General features: G+C 36.2%; 1 protein-coding gene across 1 annotated transcript in view; it reads left to right on the top strand.

Annotated features, from left to right (window-relative positions):
- Positions 1-17,862, top strand: part of LOC131041900 (nuclear pore complex protein NUP205) — a 269,379-nt gene extending 251,517 nt beyond the window's left edge. The window contains exons 43-45 of the mRNA XM_057975129.2: positions 9,295-9,414; positions 9,546-9,684; positions 17,308-17,862. Of these exons, the coding sequence (XP_057831112.2) occupies positions 9,295-9,414; positions 9,546-9,684; positions 17,308-17,391 (343 nt within the window). The 3' untranslated portion in view covers positions 17,392-17,862. The remainder of the gene's footprint in view (positions 1-9,294; positions 9,415-9,545; positions 9,685-17,307) is intronic.
- The last annotated feature ends 336 nt before the right edge of the window (positions 17,863-18,198 follow it).

Raw genomic sequence — 18,198 nt, 5'->3', positions numbered from 1 at the left:
GTATTGTCCATCCTTTGACTTCGACCATATAAGCTCATTTGGCCAGGTCTGAGTGTTATTATTCTGCCCTCAAGAATTTATAGCAATTCTTGGTCTTTGTTGTCCACTAAGAATGGGAGCATGTTTTTCCATTTCCATCCCATTGTTGATTTTGGTGCCAATGTCGTATAATCCCTTACATGGTTCCCCATATTCCCCCATAAAGATTTCATTTGGTTTTTAATGTCGGTTGTGTCCATTAGACTGTTTATTGAGGGCTAACCCCCACATGAATCCTCCCACAACAAGGCGGTTCTACCATCGTGAATATCCCAGGATAGGTGGTTCACTATGAGTGATCGGCTTTCTCTTATAAAGTTCCAGATTCTAGATCCCTTTGGTGAGTTTGTTTCCCTAAATACCGCCTCTCTCTGATTTTGTGTTATGTATTTGCTCCTATGGATTCTGGCCCATTTTGCTTCTGAGGATGTGTACATTTTCCATGCCAATTTTGCCCCTAAAGCCTTATTTTGCCATAATAATTTTCTTATTCCTGTGCTTCCATCACTCTTTTCTTGACATATCTTATCCCATGATATCAGTTTCATTTTGTTTTTATCCTCTGGACAATTCCAATAGAAGTCTCTCATTATTTGAGATAGTTTTTTATAGGCCCCTTTTGGAAGTGGTATACAGGATAGAAGATAGATAGGCATTGGTGCTAATACTATTTTTATGAGGGTTAATCTTCCTGCCCTTGTCAGCCATAAGGCTTTCTAGGATGACAACTTCTTCCTCACTTTTTCAATCAAGGGATCCCAAAGTTTATTGGTTCTGATACCTTTGTCTAGAGGCATCCCTAAATACGTGAATGGTAGATGCCCTATTTTGTACCCTAGATACGAAGCTATCCTGTATTCCTCCCATGCTTCCGTTTGAAAGAAGAATATTTTTGATTTCTCTTTGTTCACCATCTCTCCTGAGGCCAGCCCATAAGACTGTAATATGTTCTTAATTTCCTTAGCTTCCTTTAACTGTCCTCTCCCTAGAATTATTGTGTCGTTAGCAAACTGTTGATGGGTGCATGGTTCTACCCCACCAGTGATCTGAATTCCCGTCAGTTTGTTGGCCCTCCGTGATGCATCCAGGCTTCTACCTAAGGCTTCAGACATAATTATAAATAAGAATGGAGATAAAGGGTCCCCCTATCTGAGTCCTCTGGAAACTTCAAAGAAGCCTTCCGGTTTCCCGTTTAGTAAGATAGAGAACCTAGGGTTTGATATGCAGAAGTAAACCCAATTGATCCATTGTTTGTTAAAGCCAAAGGCCTTCATGCAATTGCAGAGGAAGTACCAATCCACTTTGTCATAAGCCTTTTTGATGTCTAATTTTAGTAGCATATTAGGCTATCCTTGGAGTTGACAGGAGTGGATGGCTTCCTGGACAATAATAATTCCATCTAAAATTGATCTATTGGGTACAAAGCTTGTTTGTTCTTCTGATATTATGGCGGGCGGTAATTTTTTTAGTCTATTAGCCATGACTTTAGCTAGTAGTTTATAAGTCATGTTACATAGAGAAATGGGTCTGAACTCATCCCATTTTGAGGGGTTCTCCTTCTTTGGAATTAAGGCCAAAAAGGTGTTATTAATCTCATTTAGGAATCTCCCTGCATTGTGGGCGGATTCCAAGGCGTTAGTAACCTCGTCTCCTAAGATGTGCCAGCATTTCTGAAAAAAGCTAGTAGGCAAGCCATCTGGTCCAGAGGCTGTCTCCCTAAAATTATGCCAAAGCCGTTTTAACTTCTTTGTGAGTGATTTTAGAGTTTAACATTTTATTATCATCCTCTATTATCAGTTTGGGTGTGTTATTTGATAAGATTCTATTGTTAGAGAGGTCTAAGTGTTCCCAGTTGTTAATGATATTTTCAAAATACTTAATTGCATCTTTTGCGATCAGATCTTGATCTGTTATGGTCTGATCACTGTCATTGGTGATTTGGGTAATTTTGTTTGCTGCCCTTTTAATTTTGACACTGTTGTAAAAAAATTTGGTGTTTCTATCACCATCTTCTAACCGAGTTTCTATTTCTAGTATATCTCTTCTCTGGCCAGAATGCCTTCATATTCACATAAAAGCATTTTCTCAGCCTCATATGTTTCAGAGGTCATCCCATTTTGCATCACATCAGTGTTTATTGTCTCCATCTCATTCTCAATTCTTGACTTTTCCTCAAAGATGTTTTTAAATTTCTCTTTGTTCCAATCTAATAGCTTGTGCTTGATCTCTTTCAGCTTAGAGACCAGACAGTACATTTTTTATCCTACAAAGATACTATCCTTCCACCATTTTTGTATGTTGGGGAGGAAGTCTTCATGTGTAAACCACATTCTTTCGAACTTGAAGGGATACCCAGTTTGCTTTGTTTCCCCCACAAGTTCTAAGCGTACCGGGTAATGATCAGAGCCTGACTGTGATAACCCCTACGGTATCACGAGTTGTAAAATCACTTGCGTAGATTAATTAAATAAGGTTATTGTAAATGAACAATTAAAATAATAATCTAAGTAATCTATGAAAAATAAAGGAAATATATTTAATTTGTTTAACAAAGGAAATGTTATATAAATAATTAATATATATTTGATTGGAAAGATATTTTAAATATATTTTGATATGTAATATTTAATATATTTAAAATGAAATGTTATTTAATATTTAATATATTTAAAAGGAAATAACATATAGTATTTTATATATTAAATGAAATGTATTTAATATTTGATATATTAAAAAGGGAAACAATATATAATATATCTATCACAAACAAAATGTGACTTAAGTAAACCTGGAATTGGCTAAGGTTACTTCCGCACGAAGTGGTGCATCGGTAACCGCAGCCTCCGCACCCCTTCATGCGGAAGGGGCCCATGGAGGGGCACAACCCCTCACAGGAGTATATAAGGTAGTAGAGGTAATAATAAAAGGAAACGGGAAGTTGAGAAAGCGGAAGAGGGTCTTCTACTGCAGACGTAAGGTAAGTAATAGATGGTTTCTAGTATTAAATAATTATATTAGTTAATGTGTGGATAGTAGTTAATATGTAACATCATTACTACTAGTTAATGTGTAATACTCATTATTCTTAGTTAATGGGTAATGTGTAACGTTAATTAATAGGTGGTGTTAATTGAGGTCTAGTGCATATATATATGTATTAATTAATTCACTGGTCATTAGGTAAGGGACATAATAATGTTAATGGTTGTATACACATGTTTGCATATTAGGAAAGGTTATTTAATACAAAGGTATTTAATGAAATGTAAGGCATATGTTAAAGATGGTAAAGTACATTGATATATAAGTTAAAGAATACATTAGGAATTCATGCTAACACAAAGGGATAAAATATGAACTGAAAACTGATACACAAATGTATGGCTTGGTTGATTAAAACCCAACTAAGAAGAGACGGATCTGGCCACTCCCCTTTTGAGGACTTGGGTGATGGAGGCATCACCCAAGGCAAGGAATAGACAAGGGTCTTCCTTGGATGGCTTGGGTGTAAGAGGTTACACCCAAGAAAGGACTCGATGGATCTGGCCGATCCCCTCTAAGGACTTGGATGATGGAGGCATCACCCAAGACAAAGAATAGACAAGGGTCTTCCTTGGATGGCTTGGGTGTAAGAGGACAGGATTTGAACTCATCTTCGATTTCCTGGAGGGCTTGGAACCAAGGGGTTCCAAGAAGGTGAGCTACACGGCCGCCTAAGGACATACTTTCATATGGCATGCGTATCCTTTTTTATTAGATGAAAATTATGATTATGTTAATCAAGTATTAAAGCTAAATTGCAATTTAGATTACTTATATATATATATGTTTGTTGTGTTCTAACAATTTGTTTTGCAGGTTAATGATCTCTAACTAGTAGGGACATTACACTGACCAGGGTAATACTGTAGTTTTTGGTTCTGTTTGGAGATCGGTTAGATCTCCTTTAAAGAAGAATCTATCAAGTGTTTCTGCAATGTTGGAGAAATCTTTTCTTCTGTTATTCCATGTGTGAAAACCTGTCTCTATTCTGATTTCAAGTAAGTTATTGTTATTTATCTAGTTTACGAAGTCTCTTTGTGATTGTTTAATGGTTTTTATACCACTGCTTTTATCAGATGAGTATAAGATGGTGTTGAAGTCCACCTTTGATGATGTGTTTTTCATCCTAAATATTTAAGTAGTGTTCTATCTCTTGCCACACTAATCTCTTTTTTTCTGTTGGGATTGGGCCATAAACATTAATAATTATAAACTCAAGATTTAGACTAAGGGCTCTAACTCTGCCAGACATCCAATTTTGCATCTTGGTTTGACATGTGAATGCAATTGCATTTTTTCTCCACATTATACCTAGTCCCCCCAATGCCCTTGTAGACTCCATAGCTTCCATCTGCCTTTTGGTTAATTTTTCTGCTAAAATTATTTATATTAGTCTTGCCTAGTTTTGTTTCTTGTATCATAACTATATCCATAGCAGATTTCAGTATGCTTTGCTTAATCAGTCTCTGTTTGTTAGGGGCTCCCAAACCCCTAACATTCCATGTAAGTATGTTTATACCTCTTCTAGGGGATGGGGAGATTTTCCTTGCCCCAACAGTGTTGTAATTTTGGCTTGCCCCTCCGCATCCCCGTCCATCTTGCTTTTGCCTAAAAAAGACTTCCTACGTCTTTTGTTGCTCAGGGATTTACCACAATCAGGAGTTAATTTCTCACCTCCCATCAGGAGGATACCTCTGTTTTGTGGATTGGTAGAGCTATTATCTAATATTATGTTATTTTCCGTTACCTGCATATTGATCAGTTCATTGATAATGAAATCTCTTTCCTCATTTACATTCAACCCTTCCACAACAGGGGATTCCTATAGAGTGGTATAGGCTGTGATTGTATCCTCTTGAGCCACCTCAGTCGGGTTGGTGATTAGTAGGGGTGTTTTGGGGGGGGATTGAACCTGTTCTATATTAGGGATGTTAACATTCTCTGCCCTATTTGTCGGAGTATCAATGAGTATTTCCTCGACAAATTCTTCAGCTATTTTCCCCATCAAGTTTTCTATAACATTGTTCAGTTCTGCTTCGATTTGTTCCTCATTATTATAAGCTTGAGTTTCTATGCCTCTGTCAGGATTGTTACCCAAGACCAGGATAGGAGGCGGGGTTGGGGTAGTATCAATCTCTTGCTAACAAGTGTTTATAATGAAGCCACCCCTGTCATCATTAAATTGTATGTTTATTTTCTCATTTGAAACTCCATTTTTATCCATTACTATCACCTGCGGCTTCTGCAAATTAGGACCTGACCTCTTGCAGAAAGCTAAATCTTCTGCTACCAGTCTATTATACCATACCGGTTTTAGACTATATATGCCATCTGTCGTTTCTAAGATTATATTTTTTAGGTCTTCCTTGCCTTTGTTTATTTCTATTAGTATTTTTATGTTTGAGTTATCCGACCAATTTTTTTCTACAGTTATGAATTTACCCAGTTTATCCCCAATTTCTATAAGGATTTTAGCATGCATTAATTCTACAGGAACATTGTGGATTTCTGTCCATTTTGATACCATTTTAAATTCATATCCATTAGCATCAAATTTCGGTTGCCAATCAATGAAATTGAAATTTATGCCTTTGTAAAAAACATAATCTTCATGCAATAGTTTGGCCTTCAGAGATTTATCATGGCATTCAATGTATAGAAAGTTATCTGCTAGGGTTGTTATACTTACCTGGTCGTGGAACGTTGTTTTCTACCATTCCACAATTCCGGCGAGTGGCTGGTTGTTCCCTCCCCATTTCGCAAAGAGCCCGTGCCCTCTGCAATAATGACTTAAATCCTTTGCTTCTCTAGTGTTCGTGATTTTGATGGGCTCTGGGTCGGGTTTTGTCGCTGCCAGGGCATCCTCTCTTCTTGCAACATGATAGAGTGAGTTTCTCAGCTTCGAGACCGGAAATGGTTTTGCAAATTTGGGGCCATGAAATGGTAGTGCCCTTCCTCCATCCTTAGCGGGTCTACTATAATCCTCCACTCTGTTGGTATGTGGGCGAGTATTCTGCTGTGGCTTTCGGAGGGGCTGTCCAGGGCCTGAATAATTTGCTCGAAAACCCAACGGTATCTTGTTTGCTTTGGTGGCGCGGTCGAGGATTTGAGAAGTGATGGGGATCACCCACATTTTTTATTGTTCCGCCGCCCTAGCTTCCCTCTTCTCTGCCCTAGCTGCTCTCTTGCCCACTACCACTTGCCACGGGTGATTATGTGCAGAAGCTTCCCTGTCAGATGGAGGTTTACTCGCCATGTCGAAGTTCCTGTCTTGGTATGGGTGATGGTTGCCGATTGGATTTGAGTATAGATAGTACTTGATACTTTTATCATACATGAAAAATTCTATGTTAAAATCAGATACAATTATGCTCTATTTGTGTTGTTTGCAATTACTTGTTTAGCTTTAATATACTAACTCACAATATGTGGAAAACATGCTAATTTTTTATTTTGGTGGAAACACTAATATGTTTTAAAAAATTGCCATTTCTTCTATGAATAAAATACTTTATGTCCAAATAAGATTAGAATAGTGGATAAATAAATTCATTCGTTTCAAAGAACTGAGAAAATCAACACAAATGAATTTGAAACCATTTTGGTTATACCATTGCAGTGGGCAATGCCACTCTATTCTCACATGTATTGTGTATTCTGAAAACTGAGTGAGGTATCATTGCTTGTATAAACATTCTCCTGTGAGTATTATTAGATCTTGTATTGGCTTTCTCATGGTAGTGGCTAATGAGGTCACGAGTTGTTGTGTTTTCTAATCTTTGATAGAGATGTATCACCACTGATTTCTGGGTTGACCTTGATATCATCATTTCTGCATGTTTTGGGACACATTTGTTTTCTAGATTTTAGGAATGGTGGGGTGCAGCTATTAGAATAATATATTTAATTAGTATTTGAATTTCTAAAATATAAATAAATCAGAAGCACTAAAACATAATACAAACAAACCAAAGAAAACTTAAATTCTACGAAGTACAGAAGCAATTCATTCATTCTGTAATCCATCTGATAGAATGATAGTAGTTGGTATAATATGGAACATGGTTTTTATTGAGAGATGCAAAAAAAATGCTGCATCATGCATGGTACATAGGTACAACAAGAAACAAACTCTGAAATTAGAGTCATTCTATTAGTATCTCAGGAACTGCTCCACCTTATCCTCTTCTTGTCTTTTCCTCTTTCGCTGGCTTCTATTTTCCTCTTTCCTTTGGGTTAGTGCAAAATTGCAATGAGCATAGGTTTGCACTTTGCACAGTATTTTGGGTTTTGGGATCTCAGTGGGCCCACTATCATGGTTTCATTTGTTTTAAATTGTAATTTATTTATTTCTTTTTTGCATATTAGATGGGGGAATGCCTTAAAATCTCGGGTATGCGTAGGAATGTCAAGATGTCCAAAGGATGCCAAAAAGTCTTGGAACAGACCAAAAAAACGGGGGGATCATCCTTGGGATATTTCCCCTTTATACGGGACGTCCTAGAGACATCCCCATAACTTTTAAATAAAGGGGGATTATTGTATACCTAGGGATATGATATTATAATGTATTTAGATGGATGGGGATGTCAATGTGTGGTACACATACCCAAAGTTAATTATATTGGGTATTGTGGATGACTTATGTAATTATTTATATAGATAATGAGAAGGCCTTCATGAGGACTACTCTTCCATTGTATTATTAGGAGGAGATCTATATAAGGAAGGTGACTATCATTGTAAGGATATGTGTGGAGTACAATTCATGTTTGGGATCTATAGGAGATGTAGCATGAAGTGGTTTCTTCCATAAGGAGTATTCTATGTTGCTACCCTATCTCAAGGGCTTACTCTATTTCTACGTATATTGGATATTAGGGCATCTTGGCTTGTGAACAACTCGTGTCGTGTGAGATCAATATTATTCATTATATTGTTTCCATTATTACATATGTGGATCTTATTAGGAATGGTAAGGAAATATCCCCACAATGTGTTGTTGTGTAGCTAGGTAGGATCCCTTCTAGGGCTGACCTAGTGCACAAAATGCCAAGTGGCCTGTCGGCCTTGGCATTTGGATATCTCAGTTGTATGAGTCTAATTTGGGGCAGGCCCTATTTGGGCAACCCCTTCCTTGGCGCCAAAAGTATATGGCCGACTTGAGGTCCATTAGGAGGTATTGATTCATATATATGCAAGGTCGTGAATTGAATAACATGAAGGACATGTAGTGTGCTCTGGGGTGATGATAAGAGCTTATCATCTATGGTTGGGAAGGCAACAAATCTGATGTTTGCCTGTGGTTAATGAGCACTACCATAAAATCAACACAATGTCCCCAAGTCTCCAAGATGTTTGACCTTTGGACATCACGTAGACTAACGGGGATGCATTGATGGGGGATTTTGCTTGGTATGCTCCTTGTTGCCTTGGGTCTTCCTCTTGCATGGCTGTTTGTAATTTTCCTTGGGTAAAATGTTCATGATTTACTTACTTTGGGTATGGTAATCTAGATATGCTTTGTTTGTTTTCATGTTCTAGTATTTAGTTACATTTTTACTCTTAGGGTTCTTTCTTACCTTAGTTTTTTGCTATTTTAGCTTGGCTGCTTCCATCTCCCATTGTCCTTCTTTTGTCATTTATGGGCATTGGTATAATTCATTTCTGTATGGTAAACATGACATGGAGAGGAAAGCAAACATCTATATTAATAGAATATTTAGAACATAAATCTGGACATATATGAAGAATATGCCAAGAAGTAAACTTACAATTTTCAACAGCTAAAGCTCATGCTTATATAATGGATGAACATGGCTATGTCTCATATCATGTGGTCTCTCGAAAACTGCAATAGGTGTATGTGTATATCTATATCCTGGTAATTTAGCAATCTAGGGTTCCATGCAGTATCCTGTGGCTTCTCTTCTTATCAATGCATTTTTTGTTTTGCATAATAAAAATAAATAAAAAAAATAAAAAACAAAACATTGGTAAGAGGAAGAGAAGCTGCACCCCACACCTTGAAGACCAGTTTGACTAGACAAGTAGATACCATGAAATGGAATGACTCTTAGATATATCATCTAAATTGAACAGTAGACCTTCGTTGATTTCGTAATTAAAAAAGCCATCGGAATTGCTGATTTAAATCTGTATATGCTCTGATGTATTTGCAAGGGATTGATAACATTGTTCCCTTTTTGACAGGAGATATTTGGCAATGATTGAGATGTGTTCTGCTGCGGGATATAGGGAGCGTTTAACAACACTTATTTTGCATGTTGTGGAACATGTACTTAACATATTTTATATTCATTTTGAAAATCGGTAATGCTCAGCATCTATTATATACTCTTGAAAATTCAGAAGGTTCTTCATTAATTTTGGTTATGATTAATCTCCATAAAGCTTGAAAGTATGATTATTAGAAATAACTTAAGTAAACTTTATGTATACAGATTACAAGTGCCCGATCATTTAAACCAAGACATGACAAGTTATTTAGATAAGGAAGAAAACGTTGGATCCAAAGATGATATAATGTCATTAAATGAAAGGATAGTTCCCATTCTAGAAAGACTGGAAGCTTTGAATGAGGTAACTATATTTGTTCTCAAATTTTCTTTTCTTACTTTTGGCGTCTAGACTCTTTCATATGTTTTGCTGGGTAAATGATGTCACTTTTAATTATAAAAGGTTTTGCCTGGAAGGTTTGCTCTCTCTATCGTTCAAAATTGTGTTGCTGTCTAGTTGTTTTTAAACTGATTTCAAACAGTTTCTAACATTGAGCTAGAGTTTTGGGGGATTTCTATTATTAGCTTTTTTTTTTAATTAATAAATCTGGGATACCATTCTGCCCAGGAGGATTCTCCCAGTCTATATTCTCCCACCCACCCTAGGGGGGCTAAATGAGCTCAACATTGATCTCTATAATGTGCTCAAGGTCAATCTCATAACTTCTTGTAAAGATCAATCTCTATCCTTGAGTATCACTCCATTGGATTAATCCCATCACTTGGGAAGATTGATCTCTGCAGATTAAGATCGATCTTTCTACTCAAGAATCACTCTATTGGACCAATCTTATCACTTGGGAAGATTGATCTCGGAAGATCCTAAGATCAATCTCAACAGATAATCTGCTACTCTAGTTTTTTTCTTTATTTTGAGTGTCAATCTTTGTGACAAACTCTATAAATTTGAAAAGAAAAAAATATTTTAGGATCTATTGTTTTCATGTTCGAAGTTTTGTTTACAATTTATGCTCTATCCTCACCTCAACAGGTTGCTAGTTTCTCTTCATCTAAGTAGGACTGGAGTACATACACCTTCATCCATTTAGTGAAACACAATTGATTGACATCAAACAAGGTAGAGGAACTATTTTACATGCATTCTAACTTATGTCTTCTTCACGAGAAACATAATGAGTACAAGGAAGGTGCAATGAAATTGTGGGATGTAGACTCAAAGCTACCTGACTAGGATGTTTCTTTTGCCATAGAATCTCCATTTTATGAGGAGTTAGTTAGCCAACATACTGTACTGCAAATGTTGGTTGAGCTGCATGTGGTTGTTCTAATCTACTTACATAGTGTAATGTCAACAATGATGATGATGATGATGATGATGATGATGTTGGTCTTGATGAAGACTCACATGACACTAATTATCAATTATTTTAATATTGAACAATGAACATTTATCATGATATTTGAGTTTGAAAAAATCCTCTCAAATGTCGAACTAAGTGATCAGTTGAGGTGACTCCAAGGTTCCAAATGTCAGGTCTTGATGTGTGGATAAGCTCAATGGTTGATGTGATATTGCTGGAATCACAAGGGGGACTTACATTTTACATTAACTCTTGCTTGAATGCAGCTAGAATGTGGAAATTCACTTGATTTGGAAAAAAGATAAAAGGATGATGGTTTAGAGAAATCTAATCTACTCCTAAGATCAATGATAGCACTGGATCATGCTAGGATGGACACATTCCTTAACCAAGCTTTGCTTCTCCATGTTACCAACAACCACACAAAGCCAATGCGATCTTCCAAGGAAATGAATAGTTTTCATATCATGAATCATTCACCCAAATACCTAATACACTAGCACAACTTGAATAAACATATCCATGATTGAACTTAGAACATTTTAATGTTCAGGCTAACTATGCACTACAATTGAAAATCATCCAATCACAAATGGTATGAACCAAGGAATTATCAACATCTACATATTACTCCATCACAATCAATGAACTTCATCTAAGATGACGATACGACAAGAAATCATGCAATATGTAGAAGAAATAACACATTCCACCATATCTTAAATGAAAAGGATGTTTATTTACAAGTCTGGCAACAATTTCTGTCTTCTCCTACTCTACTTCTAATTGGTAATTACTTGCTATCTAACATCTATTGATTCACTATTAACCTCTACAAATGAGAGAGTGGAGTCTTTTATATTGCTCTCAATACAATTGAATTGCCAGGATCAAATCCACATCAATAGCCAAGATTGAAAGATAAAAACCCTAATTAGGGTTTGTTACACCCATTACATAACATTTAATGTTTCACCAATGATTGAATTACATTACAAAGGACACATGTCCATCTTTGAATTTCGACCAATGAATGATGAGGTTAGGTACATCGAACTTTGTGCCTCCACATGTGGTAGTTACCCTTCTCATTGGATGAGTCAAGTGCATTAAATCTGGATGGCTTGACTTGGAATGATGTGATTGGGTTGAAGATGACTAGGCACTACCTCAGCTTGCTCATCCTTGATTAAGTCGGCCTTCTCTAATTTAGGAATTCTTCTCTTTCACAATGTGTTTCAGTTCCCAACCTTGGAATCCTTTATCTTGATTGCCCTTGGCCTTCTTTGATCTTTGAAATTCTCCTTCCTGGATTACTTCCTTGTACTAGCAATGATTCTTGGATTTGTGGAGGAAATTCAAGATTATGAAATATCTTCCTCTGTTGTAGATTAATGCCTTGAACTTGAACACCTTGAACAGGATCATGTTCCTTGCCACTCCTGGAATGTGAATCTTGTCCTTCCTTGTGTCGTCAACTTGAAGTCTTCATGATGTTGAGTCTTGACATTGATGTTCTTGCACATGTTGTGAAGTCTCTTCCTTGAATGTTATTGATGAATCATCCATAATGCTGATTCTTATTCTTCCTTTTCATGCTGATGAATCTTGGGATTGTTCTTCATTATAGAGCAATTGGCTTTTGCTTCCTTTCATATGCTTTACTTCTGTCTTCAACCTGAAAAGGGCACGAATAAAAAAAATTCAAGAACTATGTAAATAAAGTGCTCCAGACTATCGTAAATCATGCCTTCAAACCTTCACTTGGATCTAGGAATAACTGATTTTCACTTGGAAATGATGTTCTCAGTTCTGATCTCATGTCTGATTTTACTGATTTCAGGTCTGGTTTGGAATTTTCAGTCTAAGATTTCACCTAGACTGCCGTGGATTTCGGCCAGCAAGGGAATAAATGTTGTATGGCCAGACTTTTGGGGCATTGAAGACATCCTGTCAAGGATGACCAGTCTTTTGGGCATGTCAGGATAGAAGGTGAAGGATGGCCAGACTTTTGGACGTGTCAGGACATAATGTGAAGGATGGCCAGACTTTTGGATGGTGAGGACATTTTGCTCAAGATGGCCGGACTTTGGGCCAGCAAGTGGAAGTCCATGGATTTGGGCATGAGGTGGAAGTTGTGAAGGGTGGAACTTCTTGCTCAATTTACTTTCAAAACAACTTCATGCTTATTCATCAAGGCAACTTCATCAGCATTAATCATCATTTCCTTTCAAAACTCTTCAATCTTTTAGCTTCCACAACAGAAAGTGAGGGAGTATTGCATCTTAGGCCAAGGTTTTTGATGTGTTCGGACGGATTATGGCCGGGGTTTTTTATGTGTTCGGGTGGATTATGGCTGGGGATATTGATGTGTCTGTACGGATTATGGCTGGGGATTTTGATGGATGAGGAAAGCGGCTTAGAACTGGCTGGACTTTTGGAGGTGTCTGGACAGATTGTAAAGTATGGCCGGGGTTTTTAGGGTGTGAGGATAAAATGATAAGTCATATTTTTCACCTTTAGCATCAAGATTTCTCCACTTCATTTAATTTCAAAATATTTTCATCCTCATTCACCAAGACAATCTCATCATTGTCTTAAAAACTTTTCAAGCACTTGATCTCCATAAGGTGTGGATCTTAGCAATTCAAGGGGGAAAATCATCATCCACCTTCCTAGCCATGGATTTGAGGTGGTGAGGGAATTATTCCCTCAATATGATTTTGTTCCTCATTCAATTCACTCCGAATTAAGGATTGAGTGGGTTGAATGCTTCATCTCTAGTTGATTGCTCCCTTCTCCTTGATTGTTCTGGACTTCTAAGTTTTGACCTAAGGGCATCCACTTGCTTGCTCAACTGCCTATCTCACCAAAGAATTTGGCATTTCTGGGTTTCTTTCAATTTCTGTGGTGATTTATTCCCTAACCATATACCAATCTTTTTCCTGATTAAATTCCAAAATGTTCTCAACTAAATCCCAATTGATTGAAAATTATTTATTTTTTCATTTGCCAAGTTCTTCCCTAGAATGGTATTTTTCTATAGAATCCATAATCTTTAAAAAATTGCGGTAAGTTGCAATTAATCTTTTCTTGCCCCGCACACCAAGTTTCTCCTTGACAAAATTGTAATAAGTTATATCAGTTTTCCACAATCCATAATATTTCATATGTGGTGTTTCTGAATTAAGGCTGTGTTTTTATTTGCATCAACGTGTTGGATCACACTCTGTGATCCATCATTGTGTTTTTATTTGCATCAACGTTTTGGATCACAGAGTGTGATCCAAAACGTTGATGCAAATAAAAACACAGCCTTAATTCAGAAACAGCACATATGTAAAATTGTAATAATTTAAAAAAAATCTGTCAAATGAGATTTTGACTCATAAAATTTGCAAGTAATTCCTAATAAAATTGCTACCTGAAATTTTTTACAATTTTTTGGTAAAAACTATTTTAGTTTTTTTGGTGAATTGCTTCAGTGATTCTTTATGCTTTATCCCTAGCTCTGACCCTATTTTTGTCTGACCTGATTTTCTTCCCAAAGTAATCCCAATAAAAAATATATTCTAACTTTTGGTGCCGAGTTATTCCCGTTAAAGATTTCTGCTGGTACAATTTTTGTGACTATGGTTTCCCCTTCCCAAAGATAAGTTTTTGCCTCTACAAATTTTCTGAATTGGTACAAAGGAATTCCATGCCTGAGACCATTTGAAAGCTTCAGAAGCCAGTTATCCATTAGCAAGGTACTGTTATAGCCAAGACTTCTAGATCAAATGTGAAAATTGATGAAGCATGTCTTATAATTATATATCCCACTCTGAGGAAAGAGAATAAATTTATAATGTCTTAGTAAGAAGGCATCCTTTCCATGGCGAATTAAAACACCCTTCTTCTCCTGTGTTCATGTCAATTGTATTCTGACCAACCTCTAAATTCTCCTTAAAAAAATACTAAGTAAACAAAATTTCTCTCACAAAATATGAAAGTGCATTAGACCTTCCATTTCTCAATTCTCCTCACAATTTAGATGCACGAAATGCAAAATTGCTTAAACCTCTCATTTCTGTATGCTCTCACAAATCAGGAAATTCTAACTTCTCCCAAGTTGGGTGCATACAACGTGAACTTGTATAAAAGTTATTATTTTTGAATTCCCTCCCATAAATTGGGTAAGACTGACTCTTGTACTTCCCACACAAGAAGGCAGAAGTTCTTAAAACTTCCCATTTGTTGACTCTCTTCACAAATTGGATAAATTGGACTTTCTGGCACTTCTGACACTAAAAGCGAAGGTTCATAAAACCTAACGTTTCCACTCTCCCTTGACAAATAAGGAAATTAGAACTTCTAGCACCTTATGGATAAAATGCAAAAGTGCAGAAGCCTCCCTTTTCTTGATTTTCCTCACAGAATGTGTATGAAAAATTAAAAAAATTCAAAGGTATCAAGATTTCCAAACCCATGTAATAGAGGACAAGTTTGAAAACAAAAGCTAAAATGTGCAAGGTACAAACTTTGGTAGGAATATGAGCATCATCAACATTTGCATTCAAAGGAAAAAATTTGGCATAGCTTTTGCAGTTGACCTCCATCTTAAGCCTCGTCAAAATCATTGAAATAATATTTCAGTTAGTGATTTTTCTATTTGCAATTGAATTTTGAGACGTTCAAGTATATGTCACAGTGGATCCTACTTCATGATGATACTAAGTTTTAATTATTATATTGTTATGGACTTTCTATAGTATTGATGCTGAAATGTTGTATGATTCAAAATGCTACAAATTTGCTAAGTCACATCCGTTTAAAATTTGATCATAGGAGGAGAATCCTTATAATTTTCTTGGTATACCCATAGTTTATTTTGCTCTTCCGTTCTCCCTATATTGTTTTTTCAGTTTTACAAAGTCTGTCCTTTTTAGTTTTCTGCTTATAGGCTAATAAAAACCCAAAATCATATAATTCAAGGGATGCCACTCCCTCTTCGATGCGGAGGGGATTCAAATGTTATACAAGTGATTTCTACTGTTTGTGGCATTATTTTGTTGCCATCTATTGAACACAAATCAACAAAACTGGTGAAAGATCGAGTGATAAATTTGTCAGCTATCAAGCTGTTCTGTATCCGAGTTCCCAAAATGTTTTGTGAATGTGTATGTAGTTACACTCATGGCTTAATAAAGGATTTTCTATGTTTGCATTTCAGACCATACCCACATGGTATTCTTATCTGTTTCCTTGACACCTGCAGATTTTCCTCTTATAGCAGTATTTTTCCATTTCATTACTGGAAATGAAATCTTTCTATAAATTTGATCTTTTTCTTGACCTTGAACATTTGCATTCTTCTTCCAATTATCTTTGTTTTTCCCTGAGGATTATTAGCTGGCTTCATTGTTTACAAAGGCAGATACAACTCTTTTGATTGCATTATGATTAGACTTTTGAATGTATCAACAGAATTTAAACAAGTATCGAAGGTTGTAAAGAATTCCATAATTAGGTTTAAATTTAACTCTTATATGTGATTATGGGAAGATAGTTTCAAGTCAATATGTTGTTAATGGCACACCTGCAGCTAACGAAAGGTTACAGTCAATGTGATATCTATTATGGACTGTAAAGGACCTAAGTAGATGGTAATAACCTATGAACTGCTCAGCAATAAGCTATTGTTAATGGCAAACATGTCTGAACCATGGTAGCAAAAATCTCTTTTGGGAGTGACTCTGCAGACCAATTTTATTTTCATTAAGCAGGAAACTGAAAACACTGAAAATTTCTTAAAAACGGAGGGAAAATGTTGTATCATGCCATATAAAGGAAAAAATTAAAAAAAGGTTGCTTTCCATCTGGTGGAGTCCAAAACAGTTTTTACCTTTTACGTTTTCAAACCAAAGTGGGGGTTTAAGGGTGGAAGCTCCTAACAGGGTTGAGGGGCAGTGGCTCTCATCGATTTTTGGGGGCAGCACCATTGGTGCGTTCAGTGTAGGCTTTGAGGCCAGATGGACCTTCTTGGTGCATGGCATTTCTCATAATTTTATAACTTTTAGCTAAAAGCTTAAAGCCCTTCAAAGCAGTTGACAAGGCCATAAATTTTAAAGCAGTAATTATGCCTTAACTGAATGAGAATAGAAGGATATACATTGAAGCATCAGGTCCTTTGAGTGTGTCTTATTTGATGTAATGCTTATTTGCTTCGGCAAAATCTAAATCTGCAATGTAAACATGAGGATTTGACATAAACTAGTATTTTATCGGGAAATTGGAAAAATTGGATGAAATAACCAGAATTAATTTATGATTGACCACCCTTGGGAATCTTGACAAAATCAGAGTTAAAAACTGTCGGTTTTTGGAATTGTGACAGTGATCAGGGGAATAATTTGGCAATACAATTCAGATTAGATTGCGAACTGGGCCAGGCAGCAATTTATTGCGATAAGTCGTAATTTGTTAAATATTTTTATATCTAGGGTCTGAATAATTGATGGCTTCTAGCTTTTATCAAAATGATCTTTTGGTACATATGTTTTTTAGTGATTGTAATATAATATTTGAAGAACATAGTGTGGGTGACCCTGTTTTGTATTTTGCAGGATAGGGTAGGCCATAGCCTAAAACTCTTGCACAGGCTGGTTCACTCCTTGAAGTCAAGAATTCTTCTTCGATATTCATCATAATTTGGTTCTCAGTCAAGTGGTTTCTGGATGTTTAACTCAGAAATTTGAAGCATGAAGAGGCATATTCCTTTACTGGATCTCATTAGAAATGGAAGTTTATGCTTCCTATCGCTGTAGAACAAAGGGCAGCCAAGTTTGTTTTATACTATTGTATTTATGTCCATCCTCATGGGTATGTATTAAACGTAGAGTTCCACTTTCCAAGTTGATATCTGGTTCTTCATAATAATGTTTAGCTCCATAGATCTTATTAACCTCAACAGATTATAGCATTATATGCTAAAGTTTGAAGGCTGTATAGCAATGTGAATTGAAATCATTTTCCCTTTTAAGACATTTAACATTTATTAATTCATTTTGTGGAAACTGACATTGATTTCAGAAAGACAAAATGCCCAGGTGTTGTATAACCTATATGAGAATGCAAATTCTTAAAAGGATCATTTACTTCAAAATATGCTTTTATAGACATTTACGATAGTATTTATTTTATAAATGGCACTGCTTCATGTTAATGTGTGATTGTCTCATATGTGGAAAGGATACCCAATAATCACATTTTAGAAGGAATGCTTCCTTTTATTTTTGAGGAAAACCCTCTTTATATTTCCAGCCAACTTGTTGGGGACTAGCTTCTCATGTTGATGGAATCTACCAACAAACTATATATGAATCACAATGGAAATTGATAATTTTCTTTCCAGACTTTTGTGTTAATGGTTTAGCTTTTTTAGTTTTCTGGATTTGGTACATCCATTAATAAAAACCGCAGGAAGAAATGAATTTTTCCTAGCTGCATCCAGTGTA

The sequence above is a fragment of the Cryptomeria japonica genome, chromosome 1 (genome assembly GCF_030272615.1).
Source record: "Cryptomeria japonica chromosome 1, Sugi_1.0, whole genome shotgun sequence".
NCBI classification, from domain to species: Eukaryota; Viridiplantae; Streptophyta; class Pinopsida; order Cupressales; family Cupressaceae; genus Cryptomeria; species Cryptomeria japonica.
This window is presented reverse-complemented; position numbering and strand designations above follow the sequence as displayed.